Source organism: Aquila chrysaetos, chromosome 11, assembly GCF_900496995.4.
Source record: "Aquila chrysaetos chrysaetos chromosome 11, bAquChr1.4, whole genome shotgun sequence".
In the NCBI taxonomy this organism is placed as follows: domain Eukaryota; kingdom Metazoa; phylum Chordata; class Aves; order Accipitriformes; family Accipitridae; genus Aquila; species Aquila chrysaetos.
Window position 1 is genome coordinate 21,792,092 of NC_044014.1, and position 23,315 is coordinate 21,815,406.

Sequence of the window (23,315 nt, forward strand, 5' to 3'; positions counted from 1 at the left end):
ATCCAAACTCTGCTAATTTCATTACTACACTGAAGAGGCAAACTACAGACATATTTACGTCTGTATCCCCAACTCAGTTGGGAAATCCCAGAGCCAGCTGTAATTTCAGGCACATCCCCGATGCCAAGTCTGTATGTAAGGAAGTTTTCACACTTTCATCACTATTGTCTCCAGTTTTAAGTGTTGGCTTATCAGAACTAACCAGAGTATTTATGGTTTTATTCTACATTTCGGTGAATATGGAAAGTAACGAAAGGCAAATTTTTCTGGGTTTTGTAATGTTGCAGGGGAAGGAACTATGGCAAAACACAAAAAGCCTTGGAGAATAATTTTAGATTAATCCCATCTGTGTGTTTTTTAACAATCTTGCCCAAGACATTGTTGTGAAACTTGCTTAGGCTAGTATTTTTCTACTTGTACTTTATTAGTTTCTGCTTTATTATCAGTACATTAAAATTCTTTAAATTCCACTAGGATTGAAGGTCTGAGCCAGTTCAGTAATGGTATCTTGTTACAGAATCATAGAAAAATAAAATCGAAAGGAATAAGATGATACTTTGCTTTTAGAAGTTCCTGTGTCCCTAATCTAGCAATATCCTTCAGGTATCTGGATGTAGCCATTAAAATCAATATACAAGAACTTGGCGATCTTGAGCGTTTTTTCTTATTTAAATTGAGAACCCAATTAAGAAGTAAATCACCCAGTGCCCTGGTTCCTCACGAGGTCTTCTGTGGTATCAGTGTAGTCAAGTGCCATAAATAAATAAACTCCATGTGCTATTATCAAGGGCTGATCTAAACTGACTATTTCCAATGAATTACTTAGTTACCAGCTGGAAGAACAGATGATTTTATTGTCATTTCCTTTCTGGTTAATTCACTTGTAACAAAGAGGGTATGAAATACAGTGGTATGACAAGGTTTTTTAATCCAAAAATTACTTAGTGAGAAAGCGGGAAGCTAGAGCGGGTGTTTGACCTGTAAAGGCCCAGGGATAATTGGCTGTGAATCCCAGTTTGGCGATTTGCACGGTGTATTTATTTATGTTAGCGTATGTAGTGTTTTCTTCCAGCAGATCCTGGAGTTCCGGTGCGGGTTTATTAAGACGAATCCAGTTTAAATCAAAGGAGATTTTACCTGACTTGTAAGGTAAGTATTGCACACACTTCTGTAAGAAAAATAGGAGGAAGGGGTCCCTCTCTCCTCCCAAGACTGGGCATCGGCCTACGGGGAACGCTGCTGCGCTGCGGACGTGTTGCCACGAGCTGCTCCTCCCGCCACCCTCCATTTTGTTCCCGCTGCAGAGTAGGCCCCCCCTCTGCATGCGTCCGGTACAAGCCACGAACGGTCTCTCGGCCAAGGGCGTCAGACCCTGGAAGCAGTCGCAGCGGTCGAAGGCTCCTCCGCCGGGGAGGTACGGTCCTCACAACCCGCGGACAGGACAGCGGGAGCGTCCCTGACCCGGCTGGGAACACGCTCGGTCACCCTCCCGCGGCTGTACGCTGTGACCGCTGACCTAGGAGCCGGCGGGTGCCCCGGTGAGTCCTCGCGGTCCGCCGGGCCGGGCCGTTCCCAGCCGGGGCCGGCCCCGGGCCGCCACAGCCCCCTACGGCGGAGAGGGCTCCTCAGTGCCTCCACCCGCCCAGCCGCGGCGCTGGGGCTCCCCGGAAGCGGGGGAACGCGCCGGCCTCGCGCGCGCGCGGCGCCGCCGCCGCCGCCGCGCTCCCTGCCGCCCTGCCCGTAGGCGCGCGGGGCGGGGCGGGGCCGGGCCGGGCGGCGAGTCACGTGAGGGCGCTCAGCTGACTGCCGGGCGGCGCGGCGCGGCGGATGGCGCCGGCGGGCGCGGGGGGAGCGGCGCGGCCTGCGGTCACGGTGAGCGCCGGGGCGGGCGCGTCCGGACCGGGCGCGGCTACGGCACCGGCTTCTCGGCTCACTGTCCTTCTCCCGCAGATGAACGGGGCCCCGCGGGACGCGGCGGAGCCGGCGCCGGTATGGGAGCGGCCCTGGTCGCTGGAGGAGATCCGAAAGGGCAGCCAGAGCTGGTCCTTGGCCTCGGACGCCGGGGTGAGCGGTGCGGCCGGGCCCGGGCCCGGGCCCGAGGCTGAGCCTGGGACCGGAGGGGTGCGCGGGCCGCGGCTACCCCGGCCGCGGCCTGCCCCGGGGCCTGGGAGGTGTCGGTCGGGGCGGTGCTGCCGCCCGCTGGCCCGAGCAGCGGCCGGGGGTCGGCCCTCCCGCCCGCCCGCCTACCTCGGGAAGGCCGGTCTGGTGGCGGCCCCCGGGGGGCAGCCCCGGTCAGGGTCCGGCGGTCGGCGGGCTCTCCCGTTGCTTTAACCCTCCGGCCCGGGTGAGAACACCAGCATGAGGAGTTGGCCCGAAAAGAAATGCAGAATGAAGCAGGGTGAGACGTGGTCCTGGGTGTACGTTGGGGTGCTCTAGTCTAGACTGTGTTTCATTCGATGCTCAGTTGAAGTGTGTGATCAAGTCTGCCTGTGTCACAAACGGTGCCAAAAGAAAAAGGGGTTGGATGCTGACTATTGCTTTTCTCTGTTGTAAACAGCTTCTGCATTTTCTACAAGAGTTCTCGCAGCAAACCATTTCCAGGACTCATGAAATCAAAAAGCAAGTAGATGGATTGATTAGTGAAACAAAAGCCGCAGACTGTCGCCTTCATAATGTCTTCAATGACTTTCTTATGTTGTCCAATACACAGTTCATAGAGAATGTGAGTATGTTCTTGTACAGCATCAAACTTGTACTTCAAACATTGGTGTTGTCCCTCGCTGTAGTGTGGAGAAGTGATTTGACTTTTTGGCAAGTCTGATGTTAATTTAGAGGTGAAGTGGCTTTTCATTGCTTTCTGTTAAAGGGTGTCGCAGTTCCTTCGTGAGTGATACACTAGCCAATATTGGCAGATTCCCTTTTGCCTCTTCTGAGGTACCTTCCTTCTTCCTTCCTTATATGTGACATGGAGATCAGGGTTTTGTTTTTAGTACTATGAATGAGTTGGGATCTCTGGGATGTCTTGGTATATCTTTACAGGTAGTGTGAATGTAGCATTTGTCTGGACTTGGCTGTCTAAATATGAGGAATGTTATATGATGCTGTAAATTTGCCCAGTGGTGCTATTTTACACTAAAAGCAGTTGGTACTAAAGGTGTTGGACTGCAGGCAGTTGTCTGTTACATTTGGTCATGATGAGCATATTTGTTGGTTAATGTTCCGGCTTCATGAATATTGCTATTTTAGAAAGGTAAAAGCTAGACTTGAAAGCCTGTTACAACATTGTATCACTAGGAGCATGTGTATAATTACAATGTAGAGCTTTAATAGTCTTTCAGATTTGTGGAGGGTTTTTTAGCACTGTGAGTTTTATTGGCTATTTTGTTTTGGTCAGCATTGTACTCAGGCCATGCATGTCTCATCTGAAGTCATGATGCTATTATTGGAAAGATGGTGGCAAGAGGACAAGACGATGAAAATCTGGATTTCTGTTGTGGGGTTTTTTGGTGGTGGTGGTGGTGCTAGTTGTTTGGGGTTTTTTTCAGAGCTGCAATGTCTTTTCTGGCATACCTTTGCTGTTCAGCATAATGATTCTGGTGAGAACAGTTTGTACCAAACGTCTTAAATCCTGGGTGCTTGAAGCTGTTTGTTCCCAAATTTAAGTGCACAGAAATAGGTCCTCATTTCTAGTTCTCAGTTTCGTTTATGTGAGAGATCTGTCTGTTCCCAGGGGATAACTGCACCTGTGTTTGAGAGATTTGGATTTAGGTTTTCAGGTTCAAGGGAGACTTTTTATTCCCCTGTGTCTCCTTGTAGCTGATTCTACAAAAGAGTGCTAAAAGAGCTGGATGGGAGGGATCATCAGAACAAACTGAAGGCTGAGGGCGGATGTGAACCTTCTCTGTAAGTACAGGAGAAGGGTAAACACAAAGGAAGGAAAGCTACTAAATGACAGAAAACAAAAGGAAAATAGACAGCCCATAAGTAAACTTAGATTTGACTTTGAAGGTTTCTAGAATAGCTTTATGTTAGGGGGGTTAAAACAGTGCTTTTCTTAACATATTCAAGTCAGTCTGTGAACAGGGTTAAATGGTCAACTTGTCTTCTACTACTGCAGTGACATTTGCAGTCTTGAATTAAGTCAGTTGGGTTGAGAGGCTGCCTGATGGTAACCTCAGGGTGATGACTCCAGTGCATGAAGGAGGCTATGAAGGTGCTTGGCATCATCCATGGCTTCTTTTTTTTGAATGTGTAATGAATTAATGTGTAATTAGTTACATATTAACAGTGTATTTTATTTTGTTGGTGGTGCCTATGGTTTAGCCCCTGCAGCAGTATGTTGTTCTTACTTGAATTAATTTTGCTTGACTTTTTAGAGGGTATACGATGAAGAAGTGGAAGAGCCTATTCCCAAAGCTGATGCCGGAGACAAAACAGAGCAGGTAGTTAACTTAAGCTGCCTTGAGTGTTGGCAGTATGTTTGCAGCATTTGTCTACCTTCTCATTTTCAAACTTACTTTGTGGACATTTACAGCTTACAAACCAAACTGTTTCCTTTCTCCTTGAAGTTTCTCTCTTGGACAGCGTGTGTCATTCAAACATAAAGTTGACAGTAACATTGGAGCCTACTACAGTGTATGATAATCTGTTAGGGCCTCCCCAAGCTCAATGCTGTGTCCAGTAGACGAGGCTTATGTGTTTATTTTCAAATGGCTATGCATGTTTTTTCAGCAAGCGAACTGAAGCCTTGGGCCTTCTTACTGGATTCAGAGGTAGTGAATTGGGGAAGCAGAATCTGACTGCAATTCCTAGGGATAAAAACTCAGAGAGCTTTTTATGTATCTTACAGTCTAGATGTATCATACCATAAATGTTCCCTTGATGGGCTGGGAGCTAGTGTGGATGTTTAGAACACCTCTGTTTCTGGGAGTGATAAAGGTGAATTAAATCAAGCAAAAAAAGGTTCTGAAGGTCTTTCTCTTACATATAATGAAAAAGCTTTCATTGTACTAATTTGAAGTTAAAATTTTGCATCCATGTTGCAGTGAGATTGGGTCTTGAGTAAAATGCAATGAGAATGTGTTGTTCCTGTTACTAAAGGAAAAGACACGGGAACAGAAAGAAGCTGATCTGATCCCCAAAATCCAAGCAGCAGTGAATTATGGGTTGCAAGTTCTGGACAGTGCGTTTGAACAGCTAGACATCAAAGCAGGCAACTCTGACTCAGAAGAGGAAGAAAGTAACGAAAGGGTGGAACTGATACTTGAGCCAAAGGTACAGAGACCTGTTCTTGCTGGAAGCATGGGTTTGTGTTTCGCTTTGTTGGACTTGCTCTTTGTTTCTGTCAGCAGTATCACTGCATTGGTATAAAATTGATATTCGCTACCTAAAAGGAGCATCTGATGACTATATCTGAAGGAGAAGTGCTCCTTGCTGAGCTATTCTTTGTGTAGCCTGCTTGTCTTGCAATCGGGTTAGCCTTAAGGTATGGCACCCTAAAGGGAGTTAGTTTTACAGCAGTGAACTTGGAAAGGGAAGCCTCAATTCTGGGTGGAGTGGGACCTTTAAATTTCATGCTTTTTCGGTACAAACCATATCTTAAGAAGTGGTTTTTAGTCTCCCAGTAATTAAGAACCCTAGGTGCAGGATTTGGTATAAAACTGATGCCTGCAAGTCTTTGCAAGGATATTCTTCTGTTAGATGACACCTAGAAAACAAGTTGGGACCACACAAATTAAAGTAGCCCCCTTCTTTGACTGTGTTAAAAAGGAGTAAACGTCAGCTGGCCCACCCAGTTGCATGCTGACTTGAGGCATGTGTCTGGTGGGACTCACTTTAAAGAAGCTTGTATCTTCCATGAATTAAAACAAGGGGCGTAAGACTTCTGTCTTCATCAGCAATGTAGAGCTGTTCCTAGATGTCAGAAAGACCTGATGTTGTCTTTTTCCAGGATCTCTATATTGACAGGCCTTTGCCTTACTTGATTGGCTCTCAGCAGTTTATGGAACAAGATGATGTTGGCCTTGGAGATATCTCTAGTGAAGGTATGTGCTGGCATGATCTTCTATTCCTACGTGAGTAACTAGTTCCTAATCTAAGACTTTGGTCTGTTTTAACTCACAGCTTGGGTTATACTGCGTAATGTTCTTGCATGTTTAGATGCACACTGTAATTAGCTGAGGAAAAAAAAAAAGTGCATCATGCTGTAACAACTACTTTTCCGGTATGCAAAGCAGTAACTTCTCAGTAACTTGTCCTGGTTTTGGCTGGGATAGAGTTAATTTCTTCATAGTAGCTGGTATAGTGTTATGTTTTGGATTTAGTAGGAGAAGAATGTTGATAACACACTGATGTTTTCAGTTGTTGCTAAGTAGTGTTTATACTAAGTCAAGGATTTTTCAGCTGCTTATGCCCAGCCAGCAAGAAGGCTGGAGGGGCACAAGAAATTGGGAGGGGACCCAGCCAGGGCACCTGACCCAAAATGCCCAAAGGGATATTTCATACCATGTGACGTCATGCTCAGTATATAAACTGGGGGGAGTTGGCTGGGGGTGGGCGGATCACTGCTCAGGAACTAACTGGGCATGGGTCTGTGTGGTGAGCAGTTGTTTTGTGCATTACTTGTTTTTGTATATTCCAATTCTTTTATGATTATTATTATTGTCATTTTTTAATTATTATTATTATTATCATTATCATTATTATTTTCTTCCTTTCTGTTCTATTAAACTGTCTTTATCTCAACCCAAGAGTTTTACTTTTTTTTTTTTTTTCCTGATTCTCTCCCCCATCCCACTGGGTGGGGGGGAAGTGAGTGAGCAGCTGCATGGTGCTTAGTTGCTGGCTGGAGTTAAACCATGACACCTGTGCTCTGTGTATTAGAAATGCAAAGTTCTATAATTTTAGCGGCCTTCAAAGCTCTTCCAAACCACTCTCTTCCACCTGATCTTTAATTCTCATCGCAAAGCCTTTAAAGTTGCTTTTGATATGTCTGGTGACCACATTGCTCTGTGTACAGATGTCATGTCTGATCTTAAATTTTCTGTTTTCATTTAAAATAGAAGGATCAGTAGATAGTGATCGTGGAAGTGTAATTGACAGTGAAGAGAAGGATGAAGAGGTAAGTGACAAGTGACAGAGCACCAGCTACTTTGGGCATTCATGAGTCCTTGGTGTGTGTGAGGCCATTAGCTACCACCTCTCTTTTTCATGTGGGGTCTCAAGATAATATTGCACAATGTCTGTTCCCTATGTCAGTTATGGTTAATGTGCTTTTCGTTATTATTCTTATGCAGTAGTTTCCTCTGCAGCTTTTCAGAGGAGCAGTGAAGTGGTATTGGCTCTAACTGCTATTATAGTAGAATACTTCAAACTGAAGAGTTTTATTCCAGTCTAATTTCACTTTGTGAAGCAAATTGGATTCTTATCAAGAATTGCATTTATGGAGAACAAATCTGTTGTAAATTACAGTTAAAAGAATGGGATGGAGACTAACAGGAGCAAGTTTAAAGGTTAAGTAGGTGTCAGTAATGTACCTTCAGGCTTTGCATCATAAATCTGCTGCATTGGGCTATCAATTTCTGGTATGTTTTGCCTGCCTTGGCTGGGATGTCTCTGCTTTGTAACTGTGCTATGGAAGCACTCCCTTTTTCCTGAGGAGTTTGATTTTGGTGTCTTTGCTCAGTTAAAGTTAAATCCCTTTTGAGTTACTCAAATGCAATGTCAGATGGAGCTTGCTGTCTTTGCTAAATTAATGACTTCCTAGTGAGCTCCATTCATAAAGATGGTCAGCGGTGGGGAAAAAATTCCTTGGTCAGGTCATGGTGAGGAGATCTGAATGTCCAAACCTAAGCAAGTCCAGAGTTTCTGGGCCCTCTCCCTTAACACTGGACAAAGTAATACTTGTCTTTGGGTCTTTTGTGTTCCAGGAATCAGATGATGAATTTGGAAACCCTAGTGAAGATGACCAAAAGACGGTACGGTTATACACCCTGGTACATACCTGAAAGACTTTCCACTTGTGACACAGTGAGGATGCAAGAAAGAGGAGATAAGAGCTCCAGACAATTAACTGTTAAAAACTCTGATTAAGCCTGATTTGTATAACTTTGTATGGGAAGATTGTCCTGGCCAGATGGCACTGTGTTGTGAAATTGAACCTGGCTTGGGCTTAAAGACATGCTTGCAAGCCATCATTAGATGCAAAGTGTATGTGGGATGGCATTGCCTGATGTGTGTTTTCCTCAGGAATTACTTTGGAGCCATGAGAGTTCAAAGAATCTACCCCAGGAAAACTAGGTTTCTGTGGGATTATTGGGTCTATAATTAAAATTCTAAATTTGCTATGCAGGAAGTAAGAAATAGTGCAGTTTGGGTATGACATGAAATCAAAGACGTGAACAGTATTAAATGTTTGAAAAGTATGTCCATTTGGATAATGAATGAAAAGGGAAAATAAATGTTTAGATTGAAAAATTCAACCTGACTTTAGTTGTTTGCAGTAGGTGGTAGTAGGAGAAGCCATCTTACCCATGTTTAGATGTGCCACTGCAAAAGACTTTTATGTGAGGATCCTCGATCTGAAATGATTTAGTACCAAAAGAACAATGTTTCAAAAAGCAACCCTTTTTTAATCTATGTATTAATAAAACAATGTTACAAAAGTACTCAGATATTACATTAAGCTGTATTGACCTTTATAGGGTAACTTTGTATGCGTGATGTATTTTAAGGTGAGCAAGTATCTTTGGGTTGTTCGTGATTTATTTCACTTCTGGGCCCCTGTCCATGCCGGCCCCCAGCTCACAATTTGCTTAATCTTTTTCATCCTCTTTTTCTTATTGACATGACTGAAGCCAAGATGTGGGCATGTATTGTCTGTCATTCTGCTATCCACCTTATGAATAGCTCAAGATGATATAATATTTTACTAGCTGATCACAATGTTCCTGAGTTAAAGCTAAATACTAGGTCATTAGTGGAGAGGAGTTTGTAAACTAAGGGAAGCAGCACAGCCAAAGCAGTTCAGGCTTGTGTAGAGTAGTGCTATGGTCCTTGTGAGCAGAGCCTTAGTGTCCTCAGTTGCGTCTCTGGTCCAGAAATGTTCGGTGACGCAGCACAGGGGGTGTACTAGAGAATGCAGCAACTTTTATGGAGCTAGAGGCACTCCTTCCTTACCTCTTAAAAGCTGTGAAGTACCCCAAACTGGCTGAATGTTTCCCTCTTTCAGTAAGTTTGCTTTGAATATTTAATCTAAGCAGATGTAGTTTTGTGCTTGTTTTGTATGCCAACTTCAGGGGAACACAACAGGCTATTATTTTTTTTTTAGAGGACAGCACAGATGAGTGATGAAGATGATTTCGATGGCTGTGACCTCTTTGACTCTGAAAAAGAGGAAGATGAAGATGGAGACTTAGATGAAAGCACAAGGCCTGTAAGTAATCGTTGCCTCCGTGGAGGGAGAGATTTGACTTCCCTCATGAAAAATCTGTCCTTAGAGGGATTATAATGGTAGCCCTCAGTTACCTGGGATGGGATCCTGTGGAGATGGCCTGTAAAAATTGTGAATGGTCTTTCAACATGGTTGTTCAGGCTTTAGCCCTTTAAACTAGGGGACTCCTGCACCCTAAGCTGGCATCAAAGCTGTCTTTAAAGTTCATTAAGAAATCCCTTGTTGCATTTGTGTGTGATAAATGCTTCTTGCTTGTCATGCTCTCAAAATGAGGTGACATTAAAAATTATGTGATCATAAGGGACTAGAAAAAGCTTTTTTTTTTTTTCTCTTGATGCATGCATAATCCCTTAATTGCTTTCTTCATAGAAAGCTGTATTGCCTCTTCTGAGGACTTCAGTCAAAGTCTAGACAGGATATTGCACAAGTGAGGCTATAGAATACAGTATTTATAATTGCAATTGCATCAAATTGGTAATATAAGGAATAGGCTGTTATTTGTCCCTACTCCTTAGAAAAAGAAGAGGCCAACATCATTTGCAGATGAGCTGGCAGCCCGAATCAAAGGAGAAGTACCAGTCAAACAGGATGAAGAGCGTTCATGTAAGTTAACTCTTTAGTTTTGATAACTGCTTGTGAGATAGTGGGGGACTTGTGAGAGAGTTGGACAGGAGATTCTGTATAACAGTATGTGAAGTTACACTGATCTTTTATATGAATACGTATTAGGTGAAAGCCCAACAAGAGGAATTAAAGACACTATCTTGTGTTCTGAAAAACTTTTTGGCCATAACTTACAGGATTGAATTGGAATTCACTGAGTGTTATAGTGGAAAGCACATTGCTTTCAGGTGAGACAGGTCACTCCCCAAGCACACATGTTATTGGAAAGGTTTTCTCTCCAATTTGATTCTCCCTCTGCATGCAAAACTGCCTGTTTGACCACATGTACTTCCTCCTGTTTCAAGTAAGTATGTGGAAACCACTGGTAACTGTAGTCTTTCCATGAGCTCTACGGTGGAAACCCCCTCAAGCAGTAGATTGGTGCTTTCATGTGGTGTGCATTGTTTGTTTTTTTCCTCTTTGTGGCTTAAATATCCTGAGTTTTGAGGAACTTTTCCTTGCTACTGTTTCCAGTGATATTTTAGACTAAATACTGTATTTACAATTGTGTCCCCTTCAAAGGGAGAGACCTTGCTCAAGTAGTCATTCTTGCAGCAAAGCAGGAGTTGAAAATAGCTGACTGAAACTGGGTTGGCAACTGCTTGTGATCCTGCTTTTGACTGATAATTTTGAAAGCATGAACAGGCAAGACGAGTGTGTGTATGTGTTCTTGCATGGTTCAAACAATCAAGCTAGGTCTGTGGATATCAGTATAAAACCTACCAGCTTATGTTGTTCAGTTACTGGGAAATCTTCCATTCATTGAAATAACCTTGTGATTGTAGGGCCAGAGGAAATAAAACTGTGGCTTTGCTTTTGGTAGCTGAATCAAGCTACCATGGTCTGGAGCCATTTGAGATGCTCAAAGGTTCTGCATGCTCTGTGTGGGATCTGTACCATCTGGAATGCTGTGTTGCTCTCTGGCATCTCAGGTGACATTAGTCTGTGTGTGGGCAACTGTGTTGAACCCACGGTGCCTGACAGAATGATGCTACTACAATTTTAAGTGCTAATTTTAGAACCTGTACTTCGTAGAGTTGCTTCAGTGGGCTGATTCACATGAAAACATATAGGTCAGCTTGGTTAGATTATTTTTTAGGTTCTTTTTACCATAGCTAGATCACAGCCTACAAGTAAAGGTGGACTATTTTATTTTTGCCTTGAAATTTTTTTCTTAAAGCCCTGTCATCAGAGACCAAAACAAGAAAAACCCTGAAAGAGAAGAAGGAAGTTAGAGTTCCATCAGATGGTAGGGTATCCTCCTCTCTTGTTTTTGAATTGTGGGTTGGATTGTAAGACACTGCTTAAGAAATTGTGGCATCTACTCTAGAAACTGGGTAGGATATCAGTGAGCATCCTTCAAGGTGAGTGTGTAAACAAATCTAGGTTGTGATGTGCATGTAAAACAAGGCTAGAAACAGGTTTAGTGAGAGTTCCTCCTTAAATGTGGTCCTGTGGAGCAACCACATACAACCCAATCTGTCTACAGCATCTTCTTAGTATGTGTCATGTTTATAAGAGAGAGGGGATGGGGTCAAACTAGTTTTTATTTTGGTTGTCTCTTTAATTGTCTTTCCTGAAACTTGGTCAGTCCCACCACAGCTCTTGGCTGTTGTGCCTTCTAGATGAAGATGATGACATCTTCAAGCCTCCGAAGCTGACTGATGAAGACTTCACACCATTTGGTTCTAGGGGTGGCCTCTTCAGTGGTGGAACAGGTCTCTTTGACGATGAAGAGGTGAGAATGAGAGGATAGAAATTGAGTGTGTGCCCCTTTTAAAACCAACAAAAAAGTTCCCCACAAATTCCCACCTCTGGAGGGCAGGGAGGGGAAACAGCATTTTGTTGCTTGGTAATATTCAAGTGTAGTCTGACAGTGTAGCTTTCCAGTGGAGAAACAGAACTACACGAGTGAGGTGCTTATGTTCCCCTTGGCACAAAGCCCTCTCTTGAGCAGTGGCGCTGATGAGAGATGCAAGTGTGGTTCTAGCATTACATTAGACAGGTTCTAATTCCAGCAGAGCTTACTCAGCACCTCACTTTTATCTATGAAGGTAAACCAAATGTTATACAGTTTGTTTATTATAAAATAGCGGATTTCCATTAAAATGCCTGTGAGATTACTGAATTTTGTCATTCTCTCTTTCTCCCTGGGTGTGGGAGAAGTTTGAGAGGAAAGAGAACATGATGCCCTTCCCACTGTATCTTTCACGTACCATGTCCGGACAGTGATGCTGTTAAAAGTTCCCTATTGCAATTATGCTGTGTTCTTTCATCTAGTTATTGTACAATTCCTGGGTTACCTGCATAGGCAAGAGAAGTTCACCTTAAGCTTACTCTTGTGCTATGTATCTAGAGTTAACTTGATGAAGGAATGGCACAAATTGCATTTCTGACCTTATTTTAGCATTGTTTGTGCACATGAAAGGGGATAGAAACTCAATGTCAGGGATACTTAAGAATCTGATAGTACAGCTGTGTAAATTATTGCCTCTGATTTTATCATCCAGCTGATATTGGTAGTAGTCAAGTTTAGTCCAGAATAGTAGCCGAACTGTTGCCTTGATGTTGTGTTCCTCGTTGCAACTAGAACAAAAGTCAGGTGTTCCTTGGAGCCGAGGAGGCTATTAAACTGAAAGTTGCAAGGAGGCCACATGTACAGCTGACCTCAAACCTATTGTGCCAGAATATAGCGAACAAGCACCAAACAGGGGAATTGTGTGAAGGGAAGAGGATAGTTCTATGCAATGCTTTCCACTCAAATACAGCCTTTATTGAAAAAATATTAACGTGCTTTCTTTTTAAGTGGCAGCCAACAGCTTTAAAAAAAAAAATAAAAAAAATAATCCACTAGTGCAAGCCAGCTTTGTGTCGGTGCAAATTCAGGTGAAGCTATCATTAGAACCTCTTGGTTGCTTATTGCCAAGACTACTTTCCTCATCCTGTACACACAGGACAGCCAAGCAGATTTGTCTGTGATTGTTGCCTGCCTGCATACGCTTGTTCTTGGTTTTCTGTTACCTGAAAGTTAATCATCTAGGAAAGGTAACTTACTGTCTTTTACCTTGTGCAGTGGAGGAGGCCTTGCTGTACCAGAAGGCAGCCACAATAGATCAACAGGCAAATAGTAACTGATAAATGTGCAATTAATCACTGACATCCCTGGCACAGCCCTGTGCTCCCCTGTCTTAAGCATTGCTGCCTTCTTTACACAAAGCTTTATACAAAGACCATGCATTTTGACTCTCCAGGTAGGCAACCTCTAATACACAACTTCCCATAAGAGAAAGGCTTTCAAGAAATTAAGTGGTCAGTACTCATAAGATCTGGAGGTTTCCTGGAAATCTGGACTTTTGTGGGAGTGTTCTGCGATGCTTTTGAGCTATAATGTCGATCTCTGCACCATACAGGTGTCTTAACGTCCCCTTAGCAACAACAATATAAATAATTCATCTTAATCATGTGAAGTTCAGCAGTGTTTTTATGCTTGTCCTGACCTGAATTCTTCCTTCAAGCCTTACTGTATAAGCTTCAATAGGAAAGCTTAGAAGGGTGTAATCAGGACCTAAACAGCTGTAGATTAATTAGTGTAAGCCCTTGAAGATGTGCAAATAGAAGGTCATTCCTTCTCTGCAATAAACAGACTGATGATTAGTGTAAATTAAATTTTAGAAGACAGAAAGCTATTCTTCTGAATGTATGCACTCAAGTTAATGATTGAGTACCTAGGTTTAAATCTATATAAGCAGACATCTTTTTGAGAAGGGAGTGGTGGTTACCTCCTCTGTCTTGGCTTAGAAGTGGATATTCAACGTGGGAAAATCAGCAGCTGTCTTTTCCTGCAAAAAACAAATTCACCACTTCCACCCCTTTGCATTTTCTTCTACAATCAGAGTGATCTTTTTGCTGAAGCACCAAAAGAAGAATCAAAAGAGAGGGAGGAACGAGTCCCAATAAGTGAAGGTAAGAACCAATTATTGCCTCCTGTAGTCCTGTCTATGCTGTGATTTATCACTGCTAGCAGCTAGACTGTTTTGTTTCCAAACTAGAAAGTCTGAAGTAGCAATTGTTGGCAAGTCTCTTCTCCTTCCCAGTCTTAATAGAGAACAGCTGTGTTTTCCTTGAATTTTAAATATGTTTGTTCACTACAATCTCTTACACACACCTACTTTCCTGGAGCTAAAAGGATGTCCTTACTGATGTTGACAGAGCTTTCTGCATGCACTGGGATCCTGCTGCTGAAGAGTACTTTGCAGGATCCAGTTGTGGGTTTGAGTGAAGTAAAGATTTCTTATTGCAGATTAATGCACATCTGAGTTTCCCATTAGCTGCATATCTAGACCCTTAAGGAGTCTGAGCACACATTCTGTACTGCCGCAGCCTTTACTGAAGCATTGTATTTGATGAATTTTCAGATATGGGTTGGGAGACTAAGCCATTTTGTTTTGAGGGTATTGTATTGAAGTGGGTTTGAGTGTGTGAATGTGAACTCTTGTAAATAATGCTATGTGTAAATGTATATCATGTTTATAAGCTTCAGTTTAGTAGAGCTGTTTTGTGGAGTTTTAATGGAGGAAGAATAGCTAGACTGTTATATATATCTGCAAAACCCCAGAAGTTCAAGGAGAATGTCTAAAGAGTTCTGAGCTGTTGAGAAAAAAAAAAAAATGGAGCTTAGAAGACTTCTCAGATTCCTATTTCTATGGTAGAGTTCTGAAGGCTTTGACAGCATAAAGCAAGTGCATCCATTTGTATTGTACTTCCTATGATTTCAGTGTCCTCTACAAAGTCCTTAAAGAAAGTTCCTGCAGGTGCAGTATCTCTCTTCCCAGGTATGATTCATTCAATAGCAAATTGCTTCATGCACAAAATGTTCTTTTCTTTAAAACCTACTGGGGAGGTTTTAAAGAATAAAACTATCCAAATACAGCAGCACTGCATTGCTTGATCATATGCTTAATGACAAATACAGGTGCATCTACCATGCTAGGCCTAAACTGCAGCATGCTTTATGGATAATCAATATTCTGTAGGAGCTCTGAAGGTAGATATCATTGATGGCAGATGTTAGCAGCTGCCAGCTTCCAGAGTTATGCTATGAACTTTTAAGGATGTGTGTTACTTTAATATTATACAGCTTAAGTCTGCAGTGCATGCAGTCACCCCTTCCCTCTATACTCTGAGAAGGAAGTGCATTTTGATCTTTCCAATTTGATCATGTTCCCCTGGGTTAACAGAAGAACAGTTTAAACATCAAGTTGCTATATTTTTGTGGCACAGGTAAATAAGACCAATCTTGTTTCTCTGGTTTTGGTTAGGAGGACCCGCATACATGCGGAAGGATCAGATCTATAACTCAGAGCTAAAAAAAAAAATTATTGTACTAAGATCCCTGTTCCATATCAGACTTAACGCTGAGCAATGAAAAGAAATGTTTCACCAGTCTCTTTGAATCAACTGACTTTGATTTCTGTCTCTGTGTAGGGTTGTCACCTAATTGAGTTACCTTACTTTTAACTTTTGCCCTTTATTAAGAAAGGCCTATTTTAAGACTATGGCTTCAGTTAACTGAGCCCTTAGTCAGGATGATTTTTAGAGTAGGATGTATACAAATACAGCCTTTTTACTCCAGGATCAAAGATTGCATTAGCAATGGTCATTCTATATAATTATAAGATGTGGTAGCAAAGTTTAAGACAGCAGATTGAGGTTTTCTTTATCCTTTGCTCTTTCTTGGAGGTACTGTTGCATAAGCAGTGCATTTCCCATTGTTCTAACAGTGTCCTGTTCTAGTTCATCAGGAATTAAGTTATATGTAGCATTTATTTTCAAAGTCTTCAGTTGCTCCCTCTCAGTAACTTGTAGACAGGCTAAAGTCACCAGAGAAAAACCAAGATTGAGGCTCCTTTGCTATTCAAAGTTGCTTGATGAACACATTCCCAGTGAACAGTTTGTTTAGGAACTTGAGAATGTTTAATAATTAATCAAACTTTGTTGCTGTATTCCTGTCAATTCTGTGGCACTTTCTAATTGCGTGATATACTTTTTTATAATAAACTGCTGCTGTGCTGGTCAAAATTCATGCAGTCTGCTGACTTTTAACCAAATAGCAGTTGTTCTACTTTCTGTCAAACTTTCAATTAAAGTCTCCCTCTTTCCTCACCGCCCCCCCCCGCCCCCAGCCCTGTTTTCAAGCATCTGTACATAAGTAGCAAAAAGATAAGCACAGAGCCAGGCTGCCAGTTTTTACCAAAAATGCTAAAAGTGTTTGCAGACAATCTATCAACATGCATGTATCACTGAAGCAGGATTTTTCCACACCAGATGTAGAAGAAACAGTTGTTACCAGATTACTCTAGTTGATCCCTGCCATATCTGAAGTACACAGGAATGTTGGGACCAAACTCAGCCTCATACTGCAGTACTGCTTGAGGTCTTGCATGACAAGTGCAGCTCCTTGGGAGAACTGTCTCCTGTCCTTCCCTCTCCTCAAGCATCTTACCACTTTTATTTGTCCACAATGGTGTGGCTTACTGATTAGTAAAGTAGGACTCTGGTTTAGGAAGTCCAGAGGGGCAACAGTGTGGGACTGCTGGGTCTGTTCCTAGAGGAGATGAGCAGGTTTGAGGAAGAAGTGATTGCAGTGAGAGTGAGGGGCCATCTATCTGTGACTTGGCTTTATCAGGAAGTTTCTAGCTAATGCTTTTGATGTGGCATTGTTGCAGGAGTGCATTAAAAGTTGCTGTGATGGAAGCTGCCTGGCTCCACTTACTGTAGCACAAGTTCAGCTTTTTGGAAACTCTGGCAATGATCTCTGTGTGGCTTTGGATTTTTTTTGTTGTTGTTTTTTTTTCCCATCTGACCTGCAGGAGGAAGTGATGTATTTAGTTCCACTGTAATTGTGGAAAAAGACAAGAAATCTGCAGCACAGAGCATAGAGAAAACTCCTAAACAGCCTGGGAAAGTTGTTCTGTTTGATGATGATGATGATGACTTCTTTGTGGGAGCAACCAAAAAGCCTCCAGATTCAGGTACCTCTATACATGCACAGTGGAAGATTAAATGTTAAAGGTCATCAAAATTCAAACTGATGAGAACCAATGAGTTACAACATTCAAACCTGCATCATTGCTACTTCTGCTTGGGTTTTTTTGATTTGGTTTTTTTTTTGTGGCGGGGAGGGTCTGTTATTGGCATTTCTTTTCCTCAGAGTGGTGTGGGACTGGTTTATTTGTACATGCTCTCCACTGACTTTCCTCTCCTAGGATGCTCCTACAGCTAGGGCAGTATCTAGACTTGAATCAGGGAAATGGTACAGACTTTATTCACACAGCTCTGAGTCCCTGTGCCCAACATGCCATATTGTCAGGGTCTAGGCCTTTAGAGATGCCAAGACAATACAAAACACTGCATTTAGAGGTGCCAACTGACTCTACCCCAATGTTTGTTGACTGCACTCTCTGTCACCAGTGCTCTCAGGTAAGTGGAGTGGTGTTTCACTTTGAGAGCTTGTCTAGCTTTTTCTCTTAAAGACTTCTGATGTTCGTAATCTTTAAAAAGGGAGCATGGTATCTTTTGAGACTCTGGTATCTTCTCATGTTCAGTAGTGGCTGTTCTGTTCTCATCATTCCCTGTTTGTTTTGTCTCTTAACACAGTCAAGTCCACAGCTGACTTATTTGATGATGATGAAGAAGGTGACTTATTCAAGGAAAAACCTGCCATTCCTGCTGTGGTTGCTGGCACAACTAAAGAAACAGAAAGTCATAGGGAGACAGTCATGGAAAAAAAGGTAATGGCATATAAATGGATCGTATGGCTAAGGTTTTAGGAAGAAGTTACTACCGCAGCTGAAGTAGTCTTTCCGTGTACAGCACTATGGAAGTGCCATATTTGTGCAACAGCACTAGGTTCATGGGGTCTTCTATGACCCGAGTGCTTCAGGGGTCCTTAAATGCCTTTTGCCTCTCAAACTTTGGGTGTATTTGAGGTTTTTCTTGTGTGGGCAGTGATGGGAAGAATCTTATTAAGGCAGGATTGAAATGAGAGCAAAATGAGAAGCCTCTAATAATAAAAAATGTTTATGAAGTTCATGCCTGAAATGAAACCAGCCTGACTTAAGAACCTTTGGTGTCACAGTTCTGTGCTGCAGAGACTGTGTCTGCGCTTATACCAACCACTGATAGCAACTTAACTGGTAACTGCTTGTGTGTATTGTGGCAATGGAAGGTGGATGTCAGAGTTCTACCTAAGCATATACAATACTTGGCGTGTTTAAAAAGCTGTTTTTCAGCTGAAAACTCTTAAGGTGTAGAAAGCTCTAAATGCTGTCCTGAGGACACGTGTACAGAGTTATGGGAGTGTCCTAATGCCCAGCCCACTTTCATTTTCAGAGCAGCTTTTTGAGGAAAGTAGTAATGCTCTTTGTTCTATGGCAGAGGTTGTATATACTCATTTTATACATATTTGCTGTCCAAGGAGTATTTGAACAACATAATGACCAACAATGACTCTTTTCCCCTCTGGACTGAGAAGCAATACAGCGCTGGGGATGTCTAATGCAAATTGCTGTAGGATTTTCTCTGTGTTGCCTTATGAGAAGCACCTGAGCACAGGAGCCAAAACCAGCTTCTATTTCTGGTGCAATGCAAAAGTATCCATGGTCAATGGAGCGGGACTGGTGGTGGGAGGTCATCCAGTGCCATTGCTCTGATCTCAGAGCACTTGGCATTCCTGGAGGAGAGGATGAGAACTGCTTCAGTAGCACCACTTCTGCTGTCAGGAAGTGAGGGCTGTTTTATACTCTAAGCTTGCTGACAGTTGTACTTGGGTCTGGAATCATTCTGAGTTTAATGGCAATATAGCTGGTGGCAGGCTGGGGCTGTGCTGTGCTAATGCAGGAAATGGTGGCTGGCACAATCTGCCCTCTTCCTTTACAAAACACAGCTTGTTAAAAGAAACGTTTTTGTTTAACTCACAAGGTGGGGCTGCGTGAGTTGCTGCATACATTTTTCTGCTAAGAAGGATGGTGGTGGGAGGGGAGGCATATGGTAAGACCTGCAAGTCACTCACGCATAGCTCTGGCTGCATGTGAGGAACTCGCTCAGCACATGAGTTTTGGACTTCAGCCCATGGGTGACAAGCTTGTGTTCTGTCCCTTCAACTGGTGGGATGCTGCCAGCAGCATGCCTCTTACAAAGGGTCATATCATGTGCCTGCCCTTACTGAATCTAAATGGGTGCTGATGTAGTGTCTTTATTTGTCCTAAAGAGTCAACCATCTTCAGGTGAGGACTTCAAACCTTTACCTGAAATGCCTCCAAGAAAACAGAGGGGCCTCTTCTCTGATGAGGAGGATTCTGAAGTGAGTATCTCTTTAATAAATCCCTACAGAAATCTGAGTAATTCTGACTTCAGTACACTTATATCTGGGGACTCCTTATTTATCTGTAGGATTGGGAACTCTGACATCCATGCATCTACTACCAGCCATCCTTGCTCCAAGAGTGAAATCTCTGGGAATGTTTTCCCTCTCTTCAGAGAGTTAAACTTGTGTGGTGTATACAGGCATAAATTGAAAGCCTGAAGAGAAGAAAGATCAGCAAATCAAGAGCAAGAATCATGAAAGACTGCATATATTTAATCTTGTGTCCTCGGCTTCCAGCTAGCAATTAATCTGCAAAACTGAGGGAAATCCCTGTGGTGTTGCAGGTGATTGGTACATCTAAGTAAAACAATCTTTCCCTACTTCACAGGCACACTAAACACTTTTTTTTACAAGTTAAAAAAATGAATGTCCCATTTAGAGTTCTTAAACATTTAGCATTGCTTTGCAGAGTGACATTTCTTTGATTTGCACAGGACTTGTTTTCATCAAGTAAAACTGTGAAGTCCAAAGCGATATCTCTCCCCACCAGCAAGTCCATGACAAAAGCTCCGCTGTCTTTGTTTGATGATGATGAAGAGGTAAGTACCACTTCTTCATACTGCCTGCGTATGGGAATCTTCCTGCACAGCCTGTTGCAAATGCAGCAGGAAACATTGAGAAGTTTACAACACGAAGCTTGTAAATGGAACGCTAAATTAGAGCACTAAATCGATCTCGTATTGTGTTGCTGTTCACATGCTCAGAACTGCTTTATGGAGAATGGTAGCAGGGACTCTTGTGAGTTTTTGGTGTCTTTTTAGTATTTTGCAGTTGGTCCGTATCATCTCTAGACCTAAACATGAAGGGTGTTATCCCTCTGATTGATAGGACTAGAGAACACTGAGCAATAGAACAGCTATGAGCTTCAATAAGCTATTTTATCCTGGCCCGTGGTACCTAGCCACATGGATGACTTCTTGCTTCTCTTGTGTCATGGCTGGTGAATTCCTTTTTTCTTGCTTTTCACTGTGTAAGAATTGTGGCTGCTAGTGTAGAAACTGAGATCAGAGCACAGTTTGTGCAAGAAACTTAACAAAATTGAATTAGTGTGTGCTTTTATCTCTTTTACCCTCTTCTCCCTCCCACACACCCTCCAAAGAGCTTTCAACTCTGGGCCTGCAGCCTTCATGGTGAGTTAACTTACCCCATAGTCTTAACCTGAGGGAAATAGGAGGCCTGCTCAGAGCTGTAAGATAAGGGACTTCTGCACACTCAAGATAAAGGTTTCCTGTTCAAGAGGGGGCTGCTTCCAGCTCAGCTTTCTGAATAGGGGCTGTTCAGAAGCAACTGTCAGGATAGTGAAACATTTGGTAATGTGGTAAGGTCTCTGGTATCTGCCATGAAGGTTGTGTTATGGAACTGAAGTTCAAGTTGAGTGGAGAAAAGCATAAATAATTGTTAGGTGGTGAAGTCAACATATGCTTTTGTATATTCTGATGCGTATATAGTAACCTGCATGAGTGTCTTCAGGTGAAAAGTCTTGGTTCTTCCCCAGTGGTGGTGGTTCAGCTTGCCTATTGCCTGTCCTCTCAGAATAGGATTCATTCTCTATTTCATTATGTAGATTAAAAACAGTGCCCCATTATTGTTAGCTGCTGTGTAACAGAATTGCTGTGTGGTGCGCTTTGGCTGCTGGTCAAGCCTTATGGTGGAGAATCTGTGCGCCAAAACCATGCTGCATGCTTACAAGTTTCTGGTCTGTCAAAAGCTGTGTGCATAGAATTCCCTGTACCAGAATACCATATCACACTTGAAAATGTCTTCAAAAAGGGTTCATAAAACACCATTTCTCTATCCTACTCATCTGAGAAGTGGATAGCAACAGTGTCTTGCATGCTGATGACTTCTCAGTGAGCTTTTCATTGTGGCTTTGGCTTTTGATTTTTTTTAAATATATTTTTTTTTATTTTAAGGATCTCTTTGGTGTGGTACCTGCCAAGAAGCAACAGGAAAAACCCCCAGAAGAGAAAGCAAAACAGTCAGAGCCACTCAAGAAAGCCTCCAGCTTATTGTTCAGCAGTGATGAGGAGGTACTGAGGAGTAAGATTTGGTTGAAAGGGGTTACTGGGCTTTAGGCTGAGCAAAGCACAATAAAACTGTTGAGATGGGAACCACAGTCAAACTCTGCTATGTCCACATGCCATGCCTACCCCAGTCCTGTGACTTGTTTGCAGCTGAGGAAGCTGGCTGATTCTTGGCCTAAATTATCTCAGGATCTAGGTAACAGAAGTCATGTGGAAGAGAAAAATCAGTATTTTCCATGTAACTTATAGGAAGATCGATAGTAAATGGAGGCTGCTGCCAACAAATCTGACTTAAAAATACTGAAAGGGAAAAATAAGTTTGCTCTTACTGCTTTAATTTCTGTAAGGAAAGTTTAGCAGAGTTCTAGATAGATATGTGGTGCATTTCTCTTTGTTTTGGGTTTTTGGGGTGGGTTTTTTTGTGTGTGGTGGTGTTTGGGCTTTTTTTGTTTGCTTGGTTTTTGGTGGGGTTTTTTTGTTTGTTTTTGTTTTGTTTTTTTAAAATCTAGGGATGGAAAAAATGAAACATAAATAACTAGGCTTCCCAGAGAGCAGCCCTCTTCTAGGCATGGATTAGGTGTTGTCCTGCATCTTAAATGAAAGCCAGAGACACTAAGTAAATTAAACTTGTCTGGAAAGTCTCTGAATTAACTCACATGAATAAGATCCAGACTCTTCTTAGCCCTCCCACCCTCCAAAATTACTCTTTTAGGTAGACTTGATGTTTATTACCTGTCCTGTAATTGCTTGTTTAGTGAATACTAGTAATATCTTTAGATGCATTTTTATCTTAATGTAGAATAAACAAAGTTCATACTTCTACATGCCTGTAGTCCCTTTCAGAAGGGGGACAGAGGTGGGGAACGGGGCAAACCACTTGAAATGCTGGGAATGAGAAAACACACAAGCCAGAAAACTCTCCCAACCCCAGAAATGTTTCCTTCTAATGTAGATTTTTGACTTGTTCAGTGGGTAGGCTTGATTAAATGCTAGCTCCAGGGGAGGGGGGGAGGGGGCAGAAAGTACTGTAGTTGAAAGTTGAGGAAATAATAAGAAGAAAGAAGTGCAGCATCATGCACTCTAGTAATGAGGTGTCTTGGGTGTGGGTGTTGTGTTTTTTCTCAGGGTTTTGTTTTGTTTTGTTTCGTTTTTTTCCCTGTACATCAAACTTGCTAATTATTTAAGTAGCTCAAATCGGGTTCTACTGGGTGACCTTACTCCTATGACTGCAGTTGACACTGACCTCAGTTGTTCAAGAGCAACTATAATAGTAAAGTGTGTGTACCCTGTTTTGCTGGGCAAATACCACATGCCAAAAGGTGGCCAGGCCCTCAGCAGAGCCTGAGCAATGTCATATTACAGTGGCTAACACAAAGGCAGGAAAATAAACTAGTAGAGAGATGCAAAGACTGCCAAGATGCTGAGTGTTTCTGCTTATCCAGAAGATGGGAAAGTGGCTCTGACCAAGACAAAACAAAACTTAAGGGTTCCTTATTTTTAAGGAACACTGGAATGTCTCCAAGCCAGCTAAACTTCCTTCTGAAGATGACCAAAAAGAGGACCCTGCAAAACCAGCTAGTGCTGTCAGTCAGGCTAAAGCTGTGAAGAAGACGAGCCTCTTTGAGGAAGAAGATGAGGAGGATCTATTTGCAATCACTAAAGAGAGGTGACAGTTGCGGGAGGCGGGACAGTGCATTTTTTCAGAACAGCCCAGCAGCGCCCTCAAAACCAGACGCACCCAAGCATATTGCAA

General features: G+C 42.6%; 1 protein-coding gene across 9 annotated transcripts in view; it reads left to right on the forward strand.

The window, feature by feature from the left end:
- The first annotated feature begins 1,763 nt into the window (after window positions 1–1,763).
- The window catches only part of LOC115348557 (WASH complex subunit 2A-like), a 38,399-nt gene continuing 16,847 nt past the window's right edge, over window positions 1,764–23,315 (forward strand). For 3 of the 9 annotated variants that reach the window (XM_030031440.2, XM_030031441.2, XM_041127503.1), the window contains exons 1-20: window positions 1,771–1,872; window positions 1,951–2,064; window positions 2,558–2,722; window positions 4,377–4,442; window positions 5,101–5,274; window positions 5,951–6,044; window positions 7,062–7,120; window positions 7,929–7,976; window positions 9,329–9,433; window positions 9,967–10,054; window positions 11,295–11,363; window positions 11,740–11,852; window positions 14,008–14,077; window positions 14,890–14,946; window positions 16,984–17,145; window positions 17,771–17,904; window positions 19,383–19,475; window positions 19,973–20,077; window positions 21,452–21,568; window positions 23,065–23,228. In XM_030031440.2, the coding sequence (XP_029887300.1) occupies window positions 1,828–1,872; window positions 1,951–2,064; window positions 2,558–2,722; window positions 4,377–4,442; window positions 5,101–5,274; window positions 5,951–6,044; window positions 7,062–7,120; window positions 7,929–7,976; window positions 9,329–9,433; window positions 9,967–10,054; window positions 11,295–11,363; window positions 11,740–11,852; window positions 14,008–14,077; window positions 14,890–14,946; window positions 16,984–17,145; window positions 17,771–17,904; window positions 19,383–19,475; window positions 19,973–20,077; window positions 21,452–21,568; window positions 23,065–23,228 (2,042 nt within the window). In that variant the 5' untranslated portion in view covers window positions 1,771–1,827. Of the gene's footprint in view, window positions 1,873–1,950; window positions 2,065–2,285; window positions 2,399–2,557; window positions 2,723–4,376; window positions 4,443–5,100; window positions 5,275–5,950; window positions 6,045–7,061; window positions 7,121–7,928; window positions 7,977–9,328; window positions 9,434–9,966; window positions 10,055–11,294; window positions 11,364–11,739; window positions 11,853–14,007; window positions 14,078–14,889; window positions 14,947–16,983; window positions 17,146–17,770; window positions 17,905–19,382; window positions 19,476–19,972; window positions 20,078–21,451; window positions 21,569–23,064; window positions 23,229–23,315 lie in introns of those variants that run through there. The other 6 variants (XM_030031442.2, XM_030031447.2, XR_005933606.1 and 3 more) reach the window with 5 other exon arrangements.